This window comes from Fusarium odoratissimum (assembly GCF_000260195.1).
Source record: "Fusarium odoratissimum NRRL 54006 unplaced genomic scaffold supercont1.9, whole genome shotgun sequence".
Classification (NCBI taxonomy): domain Eukaryota; kingdom Fungi; phylum Ascomycota; class Sordariomycetes; order Hypocreales; family Nectriaceae; genus Fusarium; species Fusarium odoratissimum.
Window position 1 is genome coordinate 217,769 of NW_022158695.1, and position 17,060 is coordinate 234,828.

At 48.5% G+C, this 17,060-nt stretch overlaps 4 protein-coding genes across 4 annotated transcripts; 2 read left to right on the plus strand and 2 right to left on the minus strand.

The window, feature by feature from the left end:
• Positions 1-833: 833 nt before the first annotated feature.
• FOIG_06433 (uncharacterized protein) lies at positions 834-3,232 on the minus strand. The gene is made up of 2 exons (XM_031205503.1): positions 2,293-3,232; positions 834-2,243 (listed from the first exon to the last, which is right to left on the minus strand). The coding sequence occupies exons 1-2, from the start codon at positions 2,652-2,654 to the stop codon at positions 1,229-1,231; spliced, it is 1,377 nt and encodes a 458-aa protein (XP_031064227.1). The 5' UTR covers positions 2,655-3,232; the 3' UTR covers positions 834-1,228.
• A 5,354-nt stretch (positions 3,233-8,586) lies between these two features.
• On the plus strand, positions 8,587-9,796 carry FOIG_06434 (uncharacterized protein; the record flags this gene model as incomplete). Its single annotated transcript, XM_031205504.1, has 3 exons — positions 8,587-8,737; positions 8,790-9,038; positions 9,085-9,796. The coding sequence occupies 3 exons, from the start codon at positions 8,587-8,589 to the stop codon at positions 9,585-9,587; spliced, it is 903 nt and encodes a 300-aa protein (XP_031064228.1). The 3' UTR covers positions 9,588-9,796.
• A 1,283-nt stretch (positions 9,797-11,079) lies between these two features.
• FOIG_06435 (uncharacterized protein) lies at positions 11,080-14,612 on the plus strand. Its single transcript, XM_031205505.1, has 2 exons — positions 11,080-13,289; positions 13,340-14,612. The coding sequence occupies exons 1-2, from the start codon at positions 12,063-12,065 to the stop codon at positions 14,120-14,122; spliced, it is 2,010 nt and encodes a 669-aa protein (XP_031064229.1). The 5' UTR covers positions 11,080-12,062; the 3' UTR covers positions 14,123-14,612.
• On the minus strand, positions 14,499-16,771 carry FOIG_06436 (uncharacterized protein). The gene is made up of 2 exons (XM_031205506.1): positions 15,716-16,771; positions 14,499-15,671 (listed from the first exon to the last, which is right to left on the minus strand). The coding sequence occupies exons 1-2, from the start codon at positions 16,504-16,506 to the stop codon at positions 14,714-14,716; spliced, it is 1,749 nt and encodes a 582-aa protein (XP_031064230.1). The 5' UTR covers positions 16,507-16,771; the 3' UTR covers positions 14,499-14,713.
• Between the last annotated feature and the right edge of the window lie 289 nt (positions 16,772-17,060).

The window sequence follows — 17,060 nt, forward strand, 5'->3', positions numbered from 1 at the left end:
AAAATATTGGGCCTATTGAATAATATCCATTTGAGTTCACGCGTTTAGAGTCGGCAGTGGTGGCCATGTGCCAGAATGGCCCGTTTTAGTGTTGGCGTGGAGTTTACTTCATCAAGCGCCCTTATATCAGAACTATGTCACTCGGCGGCCGGTCATGACTGGGGTGGCTTTTGTGCAAGTACGTGAATTGAAAGTCTCATAACATGTCATGATCTCATAGTAAGCATATTATCTACTCAACCCTGAAGATATATGTTGAGTTGTCCTGTAATGCCTGCTCTTTGTGACGGTTTTTGATAGCCTTGTTGATCCCTTGGCACATTCCTCCACTTCGGATAAAACTCCGACTCGAAACAAATGGGTCTTAATTTCTCTTGACATCAAAACCTTTCAACTAACTGGGGTCTCGTCTCGAGGTTCTGATCAATCGATTGGGGGACCCCGGGGCAAACACTTGCATCAGGGAAGCTACCCGGTTGCCGGCTCCAGGATACACCTTGGACCTCGTGGCTTAGGGTGTATACAGATTCTTCAGAAGTACTTTGGAGATACCTGATGGACTCTCGCGTCAAAAGGATGGATAGAGCGAGGTGGGCTCGGCGGCAATGGAGGGTATACTTTACGATGACACGAAGGTGAATGAGAGGAAGCAAAGAATGCCCTCATATCATTGAATCAACACTGCCGAATTAGGCATGCATGCGTTATTTGCTACTCTAGTGTATCAAGACGATGAATGTGCTGGCTCGCATAGTAGAGATCACTTTGAGGCCATCCCAGCCACCCCAACTACCGCACAACCTCCAAACCATGCCCCACGCATCGTTCTAGTCATGATCATCTGCTTTCAAGCCTGACGAGATATAACTGGTGCCATGAGATTCCTCAGCCAGCCATGTCTAGACGACTTTGCAAACAAGTGACAGGGTCTAGACGAGGATGGACCTTTTGATAACGAAGCGCTGCACATTTGTCTTTCTGAGCGCTTGCATCACCATCGGCTGATCTTTCCCGGACTCTTTGAGTCAAGATGGACAAGACTGTGGACCTAATTCTGTGTTTGCTATCCCAAGACTATCATGGTACATCAGCCGTCCTCACTCAAAAAAACACTAGCCCATTATGCAACCATCAACTGTTGACGCGCCAAACTCTCTAGTCCATTAACATGATTCAGTATCCAAGCGTGTTCTCCTCCCATGCTCCGCTCCTCAGTTGCTTGATGGAATCAAGCCAATAATCCCATTAGACCAAAAATAGCCCCTATTCCCACAGCTGCCGTCACATGGGCGGCTCCCGCAGTCTGAACTGACGTTGGACCGGCTGTCTCCGTTTCAGCGTGCGATCCAGATTTGGTTGTTGTCTCTGTAAGTGTCTCTGAGTTTGTGGGAGTTGAGCCCTCCGTGCCAGGGATGACTGCAGTCCCAGAGGGAGACTCGGCTGGCACCCATGAGCCCCCAGCAGAAGACACATACTCCTCGACAGTCGTGTATGTTCCCTCGAGAGTTAAAGTCGTCGTCTCAACTCCGACAGATTCAGCGGTAACTGAACAAGCAGCGCAACATTTTCCAGCCTCCGAACAGTCTACACCCGAACTAACAGCCTCAACGGTTGTTAACTCCGTCTTCGTGCCTTCGACCACAACCTCTCCTGTCGACGTAGAATACGCTTCCACGATCACTGTTTCGATGGTGGTTGATATCGTACGAGATAACGTGGCTATCTGAAGTGTCTTGGACTCCCATGTCTCGTAGAAGGTCTTGGTCATTGTAACCGTGATCTCTGTAGTACATGGTTCCGAGACAGGAACCCCTTCAGTCAGCGTTGACGTTGATTTCCATGTCGACGCTGATACTTCTGTAGCTGGAGATGTCTGAACAGACACGAATGACCACGTTGGTGTTATCTCTGTGCCACTAGGATAGACTACTGTAGCGCCCGACGTCGATTCAGTAACACCTGTCGCCTCCTCCGTTGCTGCTGATGTCCATGGAGGTATTCCCAGCCCACTCGAAGCTAGCTCGGTCGATAGGGAAGGCCCAGGCTGATGCCATGTCCAAGGAGACAAGTCCGTGTCAGTAGTTGAGCACGACGTCGATGTTGATAGAGAAGGTGAGGGTACAACTGGAGTCCACATATCTGTTGTGGGAAGGGGAATAGGAATAGGGGTGTTGAATATCGTGATGCAAGAGGTTGCCACTGGGACAGGAGTAAGAGGGGCAATCTTCGATTCACCACTCTTCCTACTTTTAGTTAGTATAGCTTCTACATCGAAGATAGAAGGTATCATACCAAGGAACAGTCACAAAGGTTTGACAATGCGGTGCACAGATTACCGTCCCAGATGCCTCCGCAGACACAATACCTGACGGTTCAGACGGCTCGGGGAACTCGGTCCCAATGCTGAATATCTGTGTATATATCGTAGTGTCCACCCAAGTGGAAGACGAGACCTCCCCATCATCCGTAGAAGAACAGAAAAGACAGTCCACGGTCACAACTGTGGTTGGAATAGAATCGAAAGACTCTGGAAGCGAGGGAAGTATATCCACCGACAAAACAGCATTTCTAGAAGCGTGAAAAGGCTGTTGCTGAGCCACAGCAACGTAGGCCCCTGCAACCAGGATAACAAAAAAGAGGCGAAGCATGCCCATGGTGCATTAGAAGCCACTGTAAAGAGTGAATCAGATTCAGTAATTCAGAGTGTATCCTCCGTCTCCTCATCAAGGGACATTACAACCCCCTAGCAAGCCGCAGGGCCCCTTAAGTAGAGATATAATCCCCTTACACAGCATTGCTATGCCGGGCTCGGGAGGCACTCAAGACTTCGAGTTCTTATCAAACGTTGAGTATGGCATGTTTGCCGTCTCTTCACACGGGTGCTGCGAATATGCAGACATATCACTGCAGGTTCTGTCAAAGCTGCGGTGGTATATTCGTAGACCAACCAATTATGTCCCCTGCTGGTTCTGTGGTGCTGGTGAGGCGGTTGGGTGTTGTACGAATAGGGGTAACGGCATCTGGTGTGACTGCAGTGTGACTTGATCGAACGGTTTGCACCACTTGAACTGTTCTCCAAGCGGAGTTTGCGACATGTTAATCTGACCGACGGCAGTATTGAGGTTCTTCTATGGTAGCTTGGAATGGTTCCATGGTTGGAAGTGCAACGTTGATGTCGGTACAAGTTGCCTGAAGGCCAGATCTTCGATGCACACCGCCATTTAACTCGTTTACAAATGCTCAGAAGAGAATTAGTATGGGTAGTTAGGGTTAGTATTCAAGCTTTTCAGTAAGAATTTGATGGGGGAACACAGAGGAAGTGGTGGTAAGGAAAGGGCCTGATTCATGATGCTGAAGACCATCAAGGTCGAGACTTCAAAGGCCAGTGTCAATCTACGGGAAGAATATTCTGGAATTCCGCTAGATCCTTCCGTTCTTAAACATGCAATCAGCAGCCTAAATTATGCATGAGACAGATCATATCCGAATGTTGCTGCCAGATCTCCGTAAGATCCTGACCAAATTTGACATGGGTTCGCCCACAGGGACATATCAGCCTCCTGGACTTCATTTAAGCTGTTTCCATATATATTAGTGCTATTAATCTATTATTTTTCACTCTCAACATAGCATGATCTCCTATCTCTCATCTGAAGTCGCAGAAGCTGTTACTCGCACCCATCGGGATGACCTCCGAAATCTGAGATTCCCGTCCGAAACAGATGCCGGACCCCCATGTCTTACCTGCATGATATACTATACTACACTGAATAAGACATGGTGAAGAGAAATGTGACATGTCTGCTGAGATTGAGTGCCACGGCTGTTGTTACTGGGGAACTGTCCAAGGGTCTCTGCAAGTTTGAAGTAATATCAACCATTCTCATCACACCAGATCACCGGGTCTCAACGGGAATTAGGAGTTCTAAGAGTTATGGAACGGTTCCTATTCGTGGGCTGACCTGATCTCTCTTCCCTCCTCAATAGCATCGTAGTGTCTCATGCTGCCTTGTCCTCTTCGTTCAACCCAGCTTTCATCCCTCTGATCCATGCGAATAAAATAGAACCACAAGCATCCTTGATCATTGGAATACTTCTTTATGCTTTGGTAGTAGTATTGAATGGAATGAAGTAGGAAGCGGCTGACATTACGTGTATGCTGATAAGGGTCATATCTCCACATAGTGGCCGGGCAAAGGAATTAGCATTGGAAACATTGAGCAACGATTATTTCAATTATCAAAACATAAGACATCTTATTGATTCAATGGGATTATTCCATTCTTAGAATTCACTGGTGACCCTTGTCATTTCCATTCCTGGGTCTGCGTCAGCTTGGGAATAGATACCACCTCAATCCTCGTAGAACATCTTTTCGCTGATCGCTCAAAATCCATCGTGTCTAACTTTATTTCTACTACCCTATAATCTCATTCTAATTCCAATGGTGCTTCAATAAAGATGATTCACGGGAGATTGAAGAGTGTCATCGAGTGATTGATTGCCCAATGTCTGAGTGTTGTTGCTTTCGTGCATATGCGTATCGAACGCCTGTCTCGCGACACTTCATTATCTAAACATCACTTGCTATACACGGTGTTACTTGGACATAATTATTCAGGAGAAGCAGTCTTCAACAAGTGAGATTTGTGGATATTGCCCCTGAAAATACGCGCACTGCCGCTTCACAAACTACCTATGGCTAATTTCGCATGATAGCCATTCAAGAGGCTTTCGTAGTTCTCATGGTCAACTCTACTCGTATTGTACTCATCATCAGTGTTAGTAAGTGATTTCTAACACTCGCATCTCGTCCGATGGCCAGCTACTGTTGACTCTCGTACGCAGGGACTTTCCGTGTGGCCCTAAGCTCTCGTGTTAGACCAGATGTGAATATACGGCATCTGGAGCCTCGAATCAGCGTTCAGAGTAAGAGCTAGCGATATTATTCTAATCTAGGCAGCCATATTACTTCCCCAGCCTGTTTGATATGCATATCGCTTGCAGTCAGTTTAGCCCTATGACGAAGCAAGTCAGGCCATCGGGAAGTTTCGACCACTCCATTAGAGCATTCTCGTATTATTCCCGTCTCTCATCCTAGTCTCCTCTACCTTAAATGGAACCTTAATCGTACAACAACAAGCCTCGAGTACTTGGGAAGAAGTGGCTGGATAAGAACGCCGCAAGCCATCCCCCAGACCTCAACAGCCAAACGTCGAGGTTGGGCTTATACGAAGTCGTGATATCATCATTGTTCGTCTTCAACTCTCGGTAAGTACCGATACCATCGACAAGCATACAGCGGCATATTTGGAGACAGGAGGTCGGAAGAAACTCCGGCAGTCGAGCGGCTGTTGTGGGGCCGTTGACGTCGATCCTGCGCCGCTCATCGATAACTGGCCAGTTTGTAATGGAATGGCTGAAAATGGCAAGTGTTCGTACAATCAGACGAAGCCTCTTCAATGAAGTCTAGCAAGAATTTGTAAAGCATCACACCATATTGGGTTATCCTATGTTGCATGTGAAGAGAGGCGTTCCATCAGCCTTCTTGATCAAATTACCCTAGACACTTCCTCACAAGACTAGAGATAGGCAGTTCCCGTCTTTCGACTATCTTTGAAAATTCCCACTGGCTCCAATAGCTTGTTTCTATGGAACCCCTTAAATCCTTCGAAAGGAAAACCTTTGCTGCCCTTGGCGAGGTCCGATAGTCTCTGTGGGAGGATTGGAGCATCATATCATCGCGAGTCTAGACTGGTATGGAGAACAATGAGCCTTAAGCGAGGGAAATCAGCTCCACTGATCGACAAATGATGTTTGGGCTCTATTCTAATTCGCGGAGTGTCGTTTGACTGTTTTCTCATACGATGGGGATAACCGATGGTGAAAGACGCAATACGCTCAAGAACACTCCAAGATGTGTCAGTGAACCAGATTCGTGTTGAGAATAAATGCTGGCCAATCTTCTCGTAAGAACTGAGCCTCGCCATGGCTGATACGAGGTCAACAGCAAGGAACCGCATAACAAATGCTGATGCAGTATCACGAGAGTGTTTAGGGTAGGCGTCGAGATGGTGGCTGACTAGCTGACTAAGATTTGGAGGACCTGCTCAACAAAACACCTGACGTTCGTGTAGCATTAATGCGACGTTGCATCGCCGTGCCAGTGGGACGGAACTTTGACACATGACAGATTGCAAATGTCCCCAGAACCAATCTCGCATTGCAGAGTTACTGTTGATGATCTGTCATACGAGAAATAGACAGGTAATGGCTGAGCATCCGAAGTCGTGTTCACTCAAACACGGCAATTTCGTGGCTGCGTCACCGCTCAACAAAGACAAGGACAACATCACTCAAAACGCCAAGCCGCAACACAATTCGCTACCAACACCAGCCAATCATCTCCCTTGAACGACAAAGCCTCTTCTCAGCCTTGCCCACCATCCAGACCAAGCTGGCCCTTTCGGACCGACCTTGTGCACACGAGGCTCCTTCGGGTCTAGTCTGGGGTTCCCTGTGCCTTAGCCCGAACCGTGTTTCTCCAGGTTCAGTTAAGTCTAAAGACCTGATGGGGGTGGTAGATGCGCTGTTTGGAAATTGAGCAATTAATTGTTCATTTCAGGTTTCAGGATCGACTGAATGATTTATCTCGTCTGACCGCGACAAAATGAAGCAAAAAACAGGGGACCTGATCGACGTTTGTGCTTTAGTAGCGGAACCACCGCGATTCATGCAAACCCACTGAAAAGCACACGACGAGCGTTCCAAGTTCCTTCGAGAAAGCCGCTAGACACGGCCTGTCCGGCAACTACTGCACGATGAGGCCACAGACCTTGCAGTTTTGTTCAAAGTATACAGTGCGCGCGAGACTGGCCCAGGCAGTAGATTATTGGTTGGCATACCACACTGTGTTTGCTGTGCTGACCCGGAGCATCGCACCGGGTTGCGGGAGCACACCGTCCGGACACCATCGGTATGCCTCGGTATTTGACACCGTCTACGGAAACACGACTGGAAATAACTCCTGTCACGAATTACCATTAAGGGTTCACCTTGATGGAATCAAGTTCAATGCCCTCAGTGCTGTCTTGCTGTGATTAACACGGAATGGTCGTACACTTGTTCCATAAAAAAACAATCGTCGTTGACATACTGTCACTCTGATCACAGAACCTGAATCATCTGATTCTTGAGCTTCAGATGAGCGACGTGGCATCAGGATTTCAGTAGAACAGACTCAACCAATCTGTCGCCAATTAAGCGAACATCGGGAAAGCCATGAACCACAGATCATGTCATAATTGAGGGGAGCAGATATTTCCGTACCTAGTTTGCGATCAAAGAACGGGTTTGCCCTCTCGCCTGGAGGCATACTTTGAAGTTGACTTCGTCAAACCCCTCACTGCAAACTCAACAACGCATGATGCGGCCGGAGCATAATCCTCGACTGGGAGCGCCTCCTTTCAGAAACACTCCGCCTCATTGCTGGGACACGAAAGAAAAGCACAGACGAGCTTGTACGCCCTACAACGCGCAAGCTTGTTACCCCGGATGTGAGGTTGAGCTGATACGCGACACAGCCGCACAGGTGCTCTTGTTTCAAGCGAGATGACAGCTGCGCCGCAAACTTTAATGCACAAGATCTGGCGTTACGCGGAATTCTTGGCAGGTCTGCAGTGGCATTGACAATGAAGATGGTGATTATCGATAAGAAAACTGTCTCGCTTTCGGATAGACGCGAAAAAAGAAGCATACCCGTAGCGTGAAAGTCAATGCCTAGCAGCTTGAAGAGGTGCTGCCTGTGTGTGCAGCTTTGACATATGTCTCCTCGTGATATACTGCGTAGATGATCATACTTTGCGTATGAAGTTAATAGCGAACCATTGGAGGGACTGGTAGAATCCGTGGCTGCGGTAGTTACAGCTCAAGACAGGCAACACAGGCCAACGATATCTGATGAACTCACCATATTTGGTCAATTTACCCGCGAGCTGTTAGCTGGACGCTATGCATCAATTACACTTCAAAACAGTTTTATACCAACACTCAAAGCGTCTTCTCTTCGGCAGCTTCATGCCGAACGGTTGACTAAAATACCACATGGCTCACTCAGCCCCTTGGACAACAACTGGCACTAAAGAAACATCTCCAATCTGAATATCTTCCGAAACCGACATCAAAGTCTATCCGCGCGTTAAAAAGAAACTGTAAGGCTTAGGGCTTAGCTCGTAGTTATAATTGCCTTTATCGTTGAGGTGATCTGCCATATACGCGTATGTCCAGCCCCACATTCTCAAGATCTACGCTACTCAGATCTAGATTATTCACGTATAACTCCCCTCCGCGTATAGAGCGTGGACAATTTTAGATGCATTCAGAGAAAGCGTCAGCTTGGGAAATGTTGTTTACACGTAAAGATATGTATATAGTCTGATCGAGAAAGCCAAGACATTCTCGAGCTTCTACTCTCAACTCATTGACCTTGACATTCATCTGTTTGACATTTAACGACGAAACACCAAAACTCGACCTCACTAACGTGATTGAGAGCTTCAATAAACCGACACTCGAGAATAATTCACCATGGCGGGATACATCTTCTATAATTATAACCCTAATATGGTGGCAGCTGTCATCTTTATTGCTGTCTTCGGTCTCTCTGCATTATTACACACCTACCAGCTTATTCGATCGCGAACATGGTACTTCATTCCGTTTTTGATCGGATGTCTTTGTACGTGGCCGCCAATGTCCAGGTATCATTGCTCCACTAACATTGTCTTCAGTCGAGTGTGTAGGCTACGTCGGTCGAGCTCTATCAGCGCAAGAAGCACCAGACTTCACCAAGAACCCCTACATCATCCAGTCTCTTCTCTTGCTGCTCGGTCCAGCCCTCCTCGCTGCTTCGATTTACATGGTTCTCGGCCGTCTCATTCGACTCCTCGATGCTGGCGACCTTTCCATCATCAGCCCCAGATGGTTGACTAAGGTCTTTGTTGCTGGCGATGTCATGTCCTTCCTTGCACAGAGTGCTGGTACGTACCCCGAAGCCGTTAAACTTCACATTACTAACTGTCAAAGGTGGTGGCATGCTCGCAACAGCAAAGACTAAGAGTGCTGTCAAGCGAGGCGAGAACATCATCGTCGGTGGCCTAGGCATTCAGATCATTTTCTTCGGCTTCTTCATGGTCGTCACTCTCGTCTTCCACCTCCGCATCAACCGCAACCCTACACAAAAGTCTCAGGAGATCACAACGCCTTGGAAGAAGCTCCTCATCGTTCTTTACTCAGCCAGTCTGTTCATCATGGTCCGATCCGTCTTCCGTGTCGCCGAGTATGTCATGGGCAAGGACAGCGAGCTCCAATCGAAGGAGTACTTTATCTACATCTTCGATGCTCTCCTCATGAGTCTCGTTGTGGTCTCCCTCAATGTGTTCCATCCCAGCCGCGTGATCAACCATGATAAGGACAGGAAGCGAATTGTCAGCCAGGATGGATATGCGCTGGAGAGCCAGCCCGTGGGCAGAGATGACAGAGACCGACGATACTCACTCTCACCTGTCCGTCCTAAGCATACCCATTGAGGGATATATGGAGAAGTGAACTAGGAGCGGGACGGATTCGGGATTGATATGGCCATCGAGAGCTAATGGAACCAGTGTTTTGAAGCGAGTGGGACTGATACGATCTCCAGTCAACGTGGGAAGAAAGCGGTAAAACTTCTATAGATTTGAACACTGTCATAATAGATTTCTTTTGTTACATTGCAAGAAGCAACGTGATTCATGACGGGTCTGAATCGTATCATGCATGGATGTGAAGTCAATGCTTCAAGATGCGCAACATGGATTTCTATACGCTGCATCGTAAAGTGGAACACAACATTATTTGGCATGGTATTTGACTTCCAGTTACAGGTCAACATCGATAAACGATCCATATCAATGGACCCTTCTGCAGAACTCATACGAGATACCATAAGATCATGAGGCTCAAAGTGGCACCTCTCCAAAGAGACATTCTTCCGTGTCCTGAATCATCACGATCCCCTTCCATGGAAGCAATTTATGGAGATCAAAAGTCTTGTTCTCATCCCTGGCTGAACAGCGGGGCGTGCATTCGTTGCAATGAGACATGGGGATGCATATGAGACATCCATTTGGCATCCAAGTTCCGAATATGCGGAAACAAAAGCAAACCTGGTCGGGCGATTTCTTTTTCGGGGAGGCCATCGCGGGAACATGGACAATCACGGAGATGGGAATTCAAGCAAGCGGCGTTTATGCCCAAAGCAGTCACTATTGACGATGACGAGATGATGCAGTATTTTGATCATCGCAGGGAGACACTTGTCACACCAGGGGGGGCATAGAGTTATTTTCGGGGCTTGATTTTCTAAACGCGAAATGCGCTGCTGCACCCGATGAGCAAACAACGGATGATCTGACATCTCGAACAGAGATCTGACAGCGGAGTTTTTCATTCGTCGTGATAGCCCAGCAATTGACTTTTTCCCTACGTTCTTTACTTTTCTCAGCAAGCGAAGAACCGTATTGTTTTTGCCCCGGGAACGTGATCGGAGCAAGCCGAATAACGTGAACCCTCAACGCGTGACATTCCATAACATGGTCGGACCGACGTACATGAGGAGAACCTGTTTGCTGCGCGAATTCTTGGTGCAGGAGAAGGTACCCAATCGTCGATCGATGTGTTTCCTGTTAGGCTTCACCTCCTCTTGAGGGCGAGTCTTACCTGTCTCTGCAGAGAGTTCGCCAACAGAGGAATATCTCATTTGAAGTGGGGTCGCACTGTGAAGCTGAGGCTTTAGCGTGGTCCAAACAGATGTCGACGTGGCACAGTGTTTATGTAGGTGGCTATGAGAAGGAGGCTGCCTCCAAGAACTCTCTCTCCGTATCGTTGTTGATGGTTTCCCCTCACTTCAACGATTCTGTTGCAAGCCATAACGCAATATATGCTGAGCTTGAAGCCAGCCAGTCACTGGACTATTAATACTGACGTTCGGTCGGCCAGTTTCTACTCAAGATTTGTCTATAAGTAACGCTCTCGGCCAACCTTCTTGATGCTCCAAGCCTGTCTCCACCCCCATTCAAACTACAGGTCGCTAAACCAAGTTGCACTGTCCACCGGCTATGTACTCTTTGGTCTACTGCACTGTCTTTGCCTGCTAATTTCTCTGCTGGCTAGTCCCCTTTTAGATCCCTCGCCCGTTCGCCAGTTCGGTTGGCTGCTTGTTCCTTGGCTCTTCAAGACGGGTGGTACGAGTAAAAGCTGGACCTCAAGGTCACTCTCCTGCAAAGTTTTAGTGGCAAAGTACTTTACTCATCCTCCTCTTGTGTTCCTCTCGTCCCACCCCAGCGTCAGAAAGTCTTCCGTCTCGCTCTGGCTGCGGTTTGCTTGCCCACCCCCGGTCTTTCCTCGAAATCTCCTTCTCTTGCAAACCCGCTTCTCACCTCATCTTCTCTTCTCGTCTTCCCATCCCTTCCCTAACCTGATCTCTCTCTTCTATCCACACTTTTCTTTTCCTCTTCATACAACCAGCCAAAAAACACCAAACGAATTCTATATACCGCAGATCCACGACCCCTTAATCAACCTTTCCAATATCGAAGTTTCTGCAATTTGGCTCCTGGTCACCCCGAACAACCCCCCGCATTATGGTCCAAGGCGAAAGGGCCGAATAACACCTGCACCTCGTCTCCTGGAATCAAGCCAGCCCTTCCAATCTCCCATACTCCCCGCCCACCCGGTCGACCGACTACCAAGTCGCCCCGAATATACCTTCGAGACGACACCTCTTATCGCGGTCCCCCGCAAAATCCCCAGACTTTTGGCTTGCTGGCTGCTTGCCTTTTCGTCTCCCCCGCGATATCATAATCTAAATACCCCCGAGCTCGACATTCTAGTCTCAACGACCCTCGAGCTTATCGTACTTCCTTAGTATCATCGTCTCTGGAAGTCAATCGTTCTTGTCGTCGCCTACCCCGACGACCCGACCCGACCGTTGATAACTTTCTTTGATACTGACAAGGAAACTCATAATGTCAACGGCAGCAAAACCAGCAATGACAACCGCTGTAAAGAGGGCCTGCGATGGCTGCCATCGTCGCAAGGTCAAGTGTGATAGTGGTATCACCTGTCGCAACTGTGCAACTGCTGGTATCGAATGCACATATCTCGCTATCCCTCAGAAGAAAGGTCCCAAGGGTTCTCGCGCAAAAGTAATCACCGAATTGAGAGACAACCAACGTCAGGCCAGTCTCGCTGCCAAGGTGCAAAACAGACTCGCTGGACAACCCGTTGACCTTACCATTCCTGCTCTCAACCCTACGGCTGGCATGTTGTCCAATGACCTGATCAAGGCTTGTGTCAACTACTATTTCGAAAATGCTTACTCGACACTGCCTTTCCTCGACCGAAACCAAATCGAACACATGATGCTAAATATGGAAAGTGGCCGTGACAGGTACTGTCTCTTTGCAGCTCTCTGCGCATATGTAGTACTTCAGCCCGGTATGATCCTGCCAACTTCATCGGCAGAAGAGTCCTTCAACCTTCAGCAGCATCCCGGCGCCAACATCGCCGCAAGCAATTTGCTTCTTGAGGAGTGCCTACGCGTTCGAAAGGGCTCCGATTACTTTGAGACACCGAACTTCAATATTATGGTCACAAACATTTTCATCTACTCCTGCATCAAGATAATCGACGGACCAGACAGAGCGTGGTACTACCTACGAGAGGCCACAACTATGGCTCTCCTTACAAACATGGACAAGGAAGAAAACTATGCCCAGTTCCCTCAAACTGAGGCTGTCCGAAGACGCCGATTTTTCTGGTTCTTGTTCGCCACTGAGCGCGTCTACTTTTTCAACCGCCGTCGCCCCTTGTCCCTTTATGCGACAATCGCACCTAGCCAGATGCACGACGATCCCAATGATGCCTTGTATCCTGAGCTTCACGCCTTTTTCATCATGTGCAACATCTTCCGACCTATGGACGACTCTTTCCTGGCCGCTTGGAGAAATGGTTGCGACCATCTCGACTGCCATCAAATTACTGGTCTAAAGAATCACCTCAAGGAGTCGCAAGCCACGAACCCCTTCCATCCCGAGAATGCCTATATGGCCAGTCAACAATTCCTCAACAATGCAATCTGGCAGCTCAACAATACCCAAAGTCAATACCACGGCGATCTCGCACGACAAATGACCAGCAAGATGGCTTCTTCTTTCGCGGGCCAGCCACTTGAGCTTGCAAAGTCCTGCTTGGTATGTATCTTATGTCTTGTTTGAATAACACGCCTCTAACAAATTCACAGTTCCCCAAGCTACTCGAGATCTGTCTCAACTTGACTACCTATTTGGCTAACCTGCCTCCGGATCGACACCCATTGGCGGTGGGCCCTCACCAGTGGCTCCAGGATCTCCTCGCCTCTCTCGACCCTGCCCGAAATGGCGACTTTGCATTCACTCCTCTCTTGTTGGCGAAGGTCAACGAGATTCTTCCACGTCTGGCCGACCCACTGCTGCGAAACGCCCCAGAGAACGGCTCTTTCCAAATGTCTGCTGACATATTCGACGGTTTTGGTAATGCCGGTATGGCCAGCATGCCACAAATGAACGATTACAACCAAGGCATGGTCGTCGACGAGAATGAGACCAAGTACGATTTGAGTGGCAGTAGTCCGGACACAATCCCCAACTCCAATTACTCGAATGGTACGCCCCCTGGTACGCAACCAGGTAGTGACATCGCTTCAGCATTTGTCGGCTCACCTGCTAATGTCATGTCCCCTGGCATCGACTACAATGTCGGCAACGTGGGCATGGGCGGTTTCGACATGTCTGAAATGGGCATGAATTCATTCACAGCCTCTCAGCCCAACCCACTGAGCAACATACAACATCAACAGCGTGTTGGAAGTCAACCGCCCTTGCAGGGTATACAGAACCAAAATGTCAACAGTTCAGCCATGAACCCAACAATAAACCAAATATATGGTATACAACAACCCCAGCGGCAGAATAGCTATCAGATGCAAAACCAGCCCCCCTTGTCGCAAATGGGGTCAATGTCTGACATGGACTTTTCAATGCGATAATTACACCAAAATTAAAAACATATCTTGTTTGGGCCTAGATGCTTGGGCAAGCACTGTATGCATTTTTCGTTGTCTTCTCTGGAATTACTATGACATGGGCGCACAACACAGCGCTTCTTTTACCTTGCGTTGTATCTATCTTGCGAGCAAGTTTCTGTCTGCGGATCAAACGGAAATCGGAGGCTGGCGCTTTGGAGTTTTGGATCACCCGTCTTTCACAAGATAAAGGCTGAGGATCATGTTATGCTTGTTATGTTGTCAAGTGACTTGAATCGGGGATCCCTGAAAACAAATGTTATGTTACGGATGGCTCTACATTTATGGTGTTATGCACATTCTTCACTTTGTGGTTATAGAATTATGAATCAAAACTTTACTCTATTCAATTAATCTTGAACTTCTCTCTCGTCGTGCACTGAACCAGTTTGGCCCGAGCATTAATTCGGCCACTTCGCTTGTGATTTAATAGATTTAATTGTAAATTCTGGGTATTTGCTGGTATCTTTGTTTTCGTTCTGTAGGTATCGTAACGCCAAAGTCAACCCCGTTCATTCATTACTTCGTAACCAAAAATTCCAACTCTTATCAATGCTAACGTCTCGCAGTCACAGACCGTACAGCTAGCACCTCTATCCTCGCAGCATACAAACTCATCAGATGGCACACAGGATCTCCCCAAATAACACTCCTCAACCTCTCCTCGGAGCACGTCACTGCCACAACTCCTTCATCGAGACGCTCTCGCACCGTCTTGCGATCTTTGGGCTTGGCGTCTAGGTCCCCTGAGCGCAGCACCGCGATACGGCCTGCGTTGCTCAGTGTGCACGGGGGGACGTTCCATGTTGGTTTCTTGCGTGATTTATTGGTGTCTTTTCGTTGGGATGGTGGTGGTGAAGCGAGTAGATCGAGAAGACTTTTGACGTAGGCTTTGTCGGCGCGGACAACGGGATCTCCTTCGTTGACGAAGCTCAGGAAGATGCTCTTTCTGAGAGCGTGAGCATCCGGTTTTGCTAGTGGGAGGAGAGACACAGGTGGTGCACCGAACGTGACGCAGTGTATTCTCTTAAAGCAATTCGTCAAGACGTTGAGTTCACTCTCTGCCGCATTCGTCTGGGCTACCATGTGCGAGTATAGCAACGCAGCAATAGCACCACCAGCCGAATGTCCCGTGATTAAAAGACTGAACGTCGAGCGCTTGGGGTCCTCTTGAAGAAGCTGTCTCAGCCTTGCAGCTACCGGGCGAACCATCTTCTTAGCAACGGAGAGAAAGCCCGCGTGGCACAAGTTTCCTGGATCATCGAGGAAGTTGAGTGGGCTGATGGGTGCAGAATTGAGATTGACGGCCCAATCCATGAAACTTGCCGTACCGCGGATGGCGAAGACTATGGTGTTCATGTCGTCCATGGAAACGGACTTAATGCAGGTCTGTCTAGGACCAGCGAGCCAGTCGGATGAGACGTGGGCGTCTCGTTCGGTGCCGCGAGGTCTTTCGTAGACACGTTGGGAGTACTGAGCGGCGAGACAAAGGAGAGGCCACGTAGGCATATGCCTACTTCTGTTAGAAGAGAATTGAAACTTGAAGGAGACACATACAGAGATAGTGGAGGAAGTGTTGAAGGAAGCTTGGAGTTTGCGTATTGCTCGACTTTGGAGAAGTAGTTGCCCGACACAACAGATGCAGCAACATTGCATGATGACTTTTCCTTGTTCTTCACCTTTCCCAAACCCTTATCGACTTGATCCGTCTTTGGCTCCTGATCTGCGATGGCGCAGTTGAAGAGCGTATTCTCATTGCCCTTTACTTTCTCGTGATCAATAAGTGTCATGATATCGTTGAACCGATCATACAGCGCATTCGTCGACTGAGCAATCTGCGCACATCCATGCCAAGCCGATAGCCCATCGTCGTAGAGTTGTGGTGGAATTGATTCCTTGGCGAGATTCACCATTGAGCCTGTGAAACGGTTCAACGACGATGAGAGGGTCTGGTGTGAGTTTGTCGTTGCGAGATGATGCGGTGGAGTAAAAGCAGACAAGTTGGGGTGCGATTGCTGCGAGCCGAGGTGATAGTGATTGTTGATCACCACCGGTTGAGTGCTGAAGTTCGGCGGTGCTGGGAGATAGCCAGCGGGCTGGAAGTGAGGCTGTGATTGAGAGGCATGGTGCTGATTATACGGAAGAACGGGTCTCAACGCCGCAGTATTCGGACGCACGTTTCCTGGATAAGGGGGCGGCTCAATCTGAGGTCTAGCAGGACGAAAGACATTAGGAGGATCTGTTATCTTGGGCTTAGAAGAAGCTATCGTTTTATTGGTTTTCGTCCCCTTCTTGGACTTCTTGCTCGACTTCTTGGGCTTTGTGCCACCAAAAAGCCAAAAGGCCATCGTGACTTAGGGGTTTTCAAGCGCGAGTAGAGGGGTTGATTTACATTGCCATCGGAGATAACAAGAACGTGAGGAAGAAAAACAGTCAACAAAGAGTGAAGAAGATGGCGAGAATCATGAAAAGGTCACTCACACATGACCCAGGCCGAGGATATTCTTAGCAACAGCTCTGATTGAGTGCTTTGGGTAGCGGGGCCTTCTCAGCCCGGTCGATCGTTCCCCTGTCGAACCACCTCACGCCAGTATAACCAACACACTCCCTCCCCTAAGAACAGAGGGTCAGTGCTCAAGCTATTATGTCATGTAGATAAGAAAGCCCTTAGCGGACCTCACTAAAGAAGCGAAAGCTGCTGAGCCCCTGTAAAACAGTCGTCATTCGTCAAACGCTAACCAATCAGTGACATACAGCCAAGGATGACTCTACAGAGCGAGGACATTGGATGGAGGTGCAGCTGAATGCAGCTTTGTTAACTAGGATCATTGGAGTCGGCGGCAATGGATAACCCTATGGCTGGATGACTCGATGATTGCATTGTCTGAGGCAAAAATTGGGA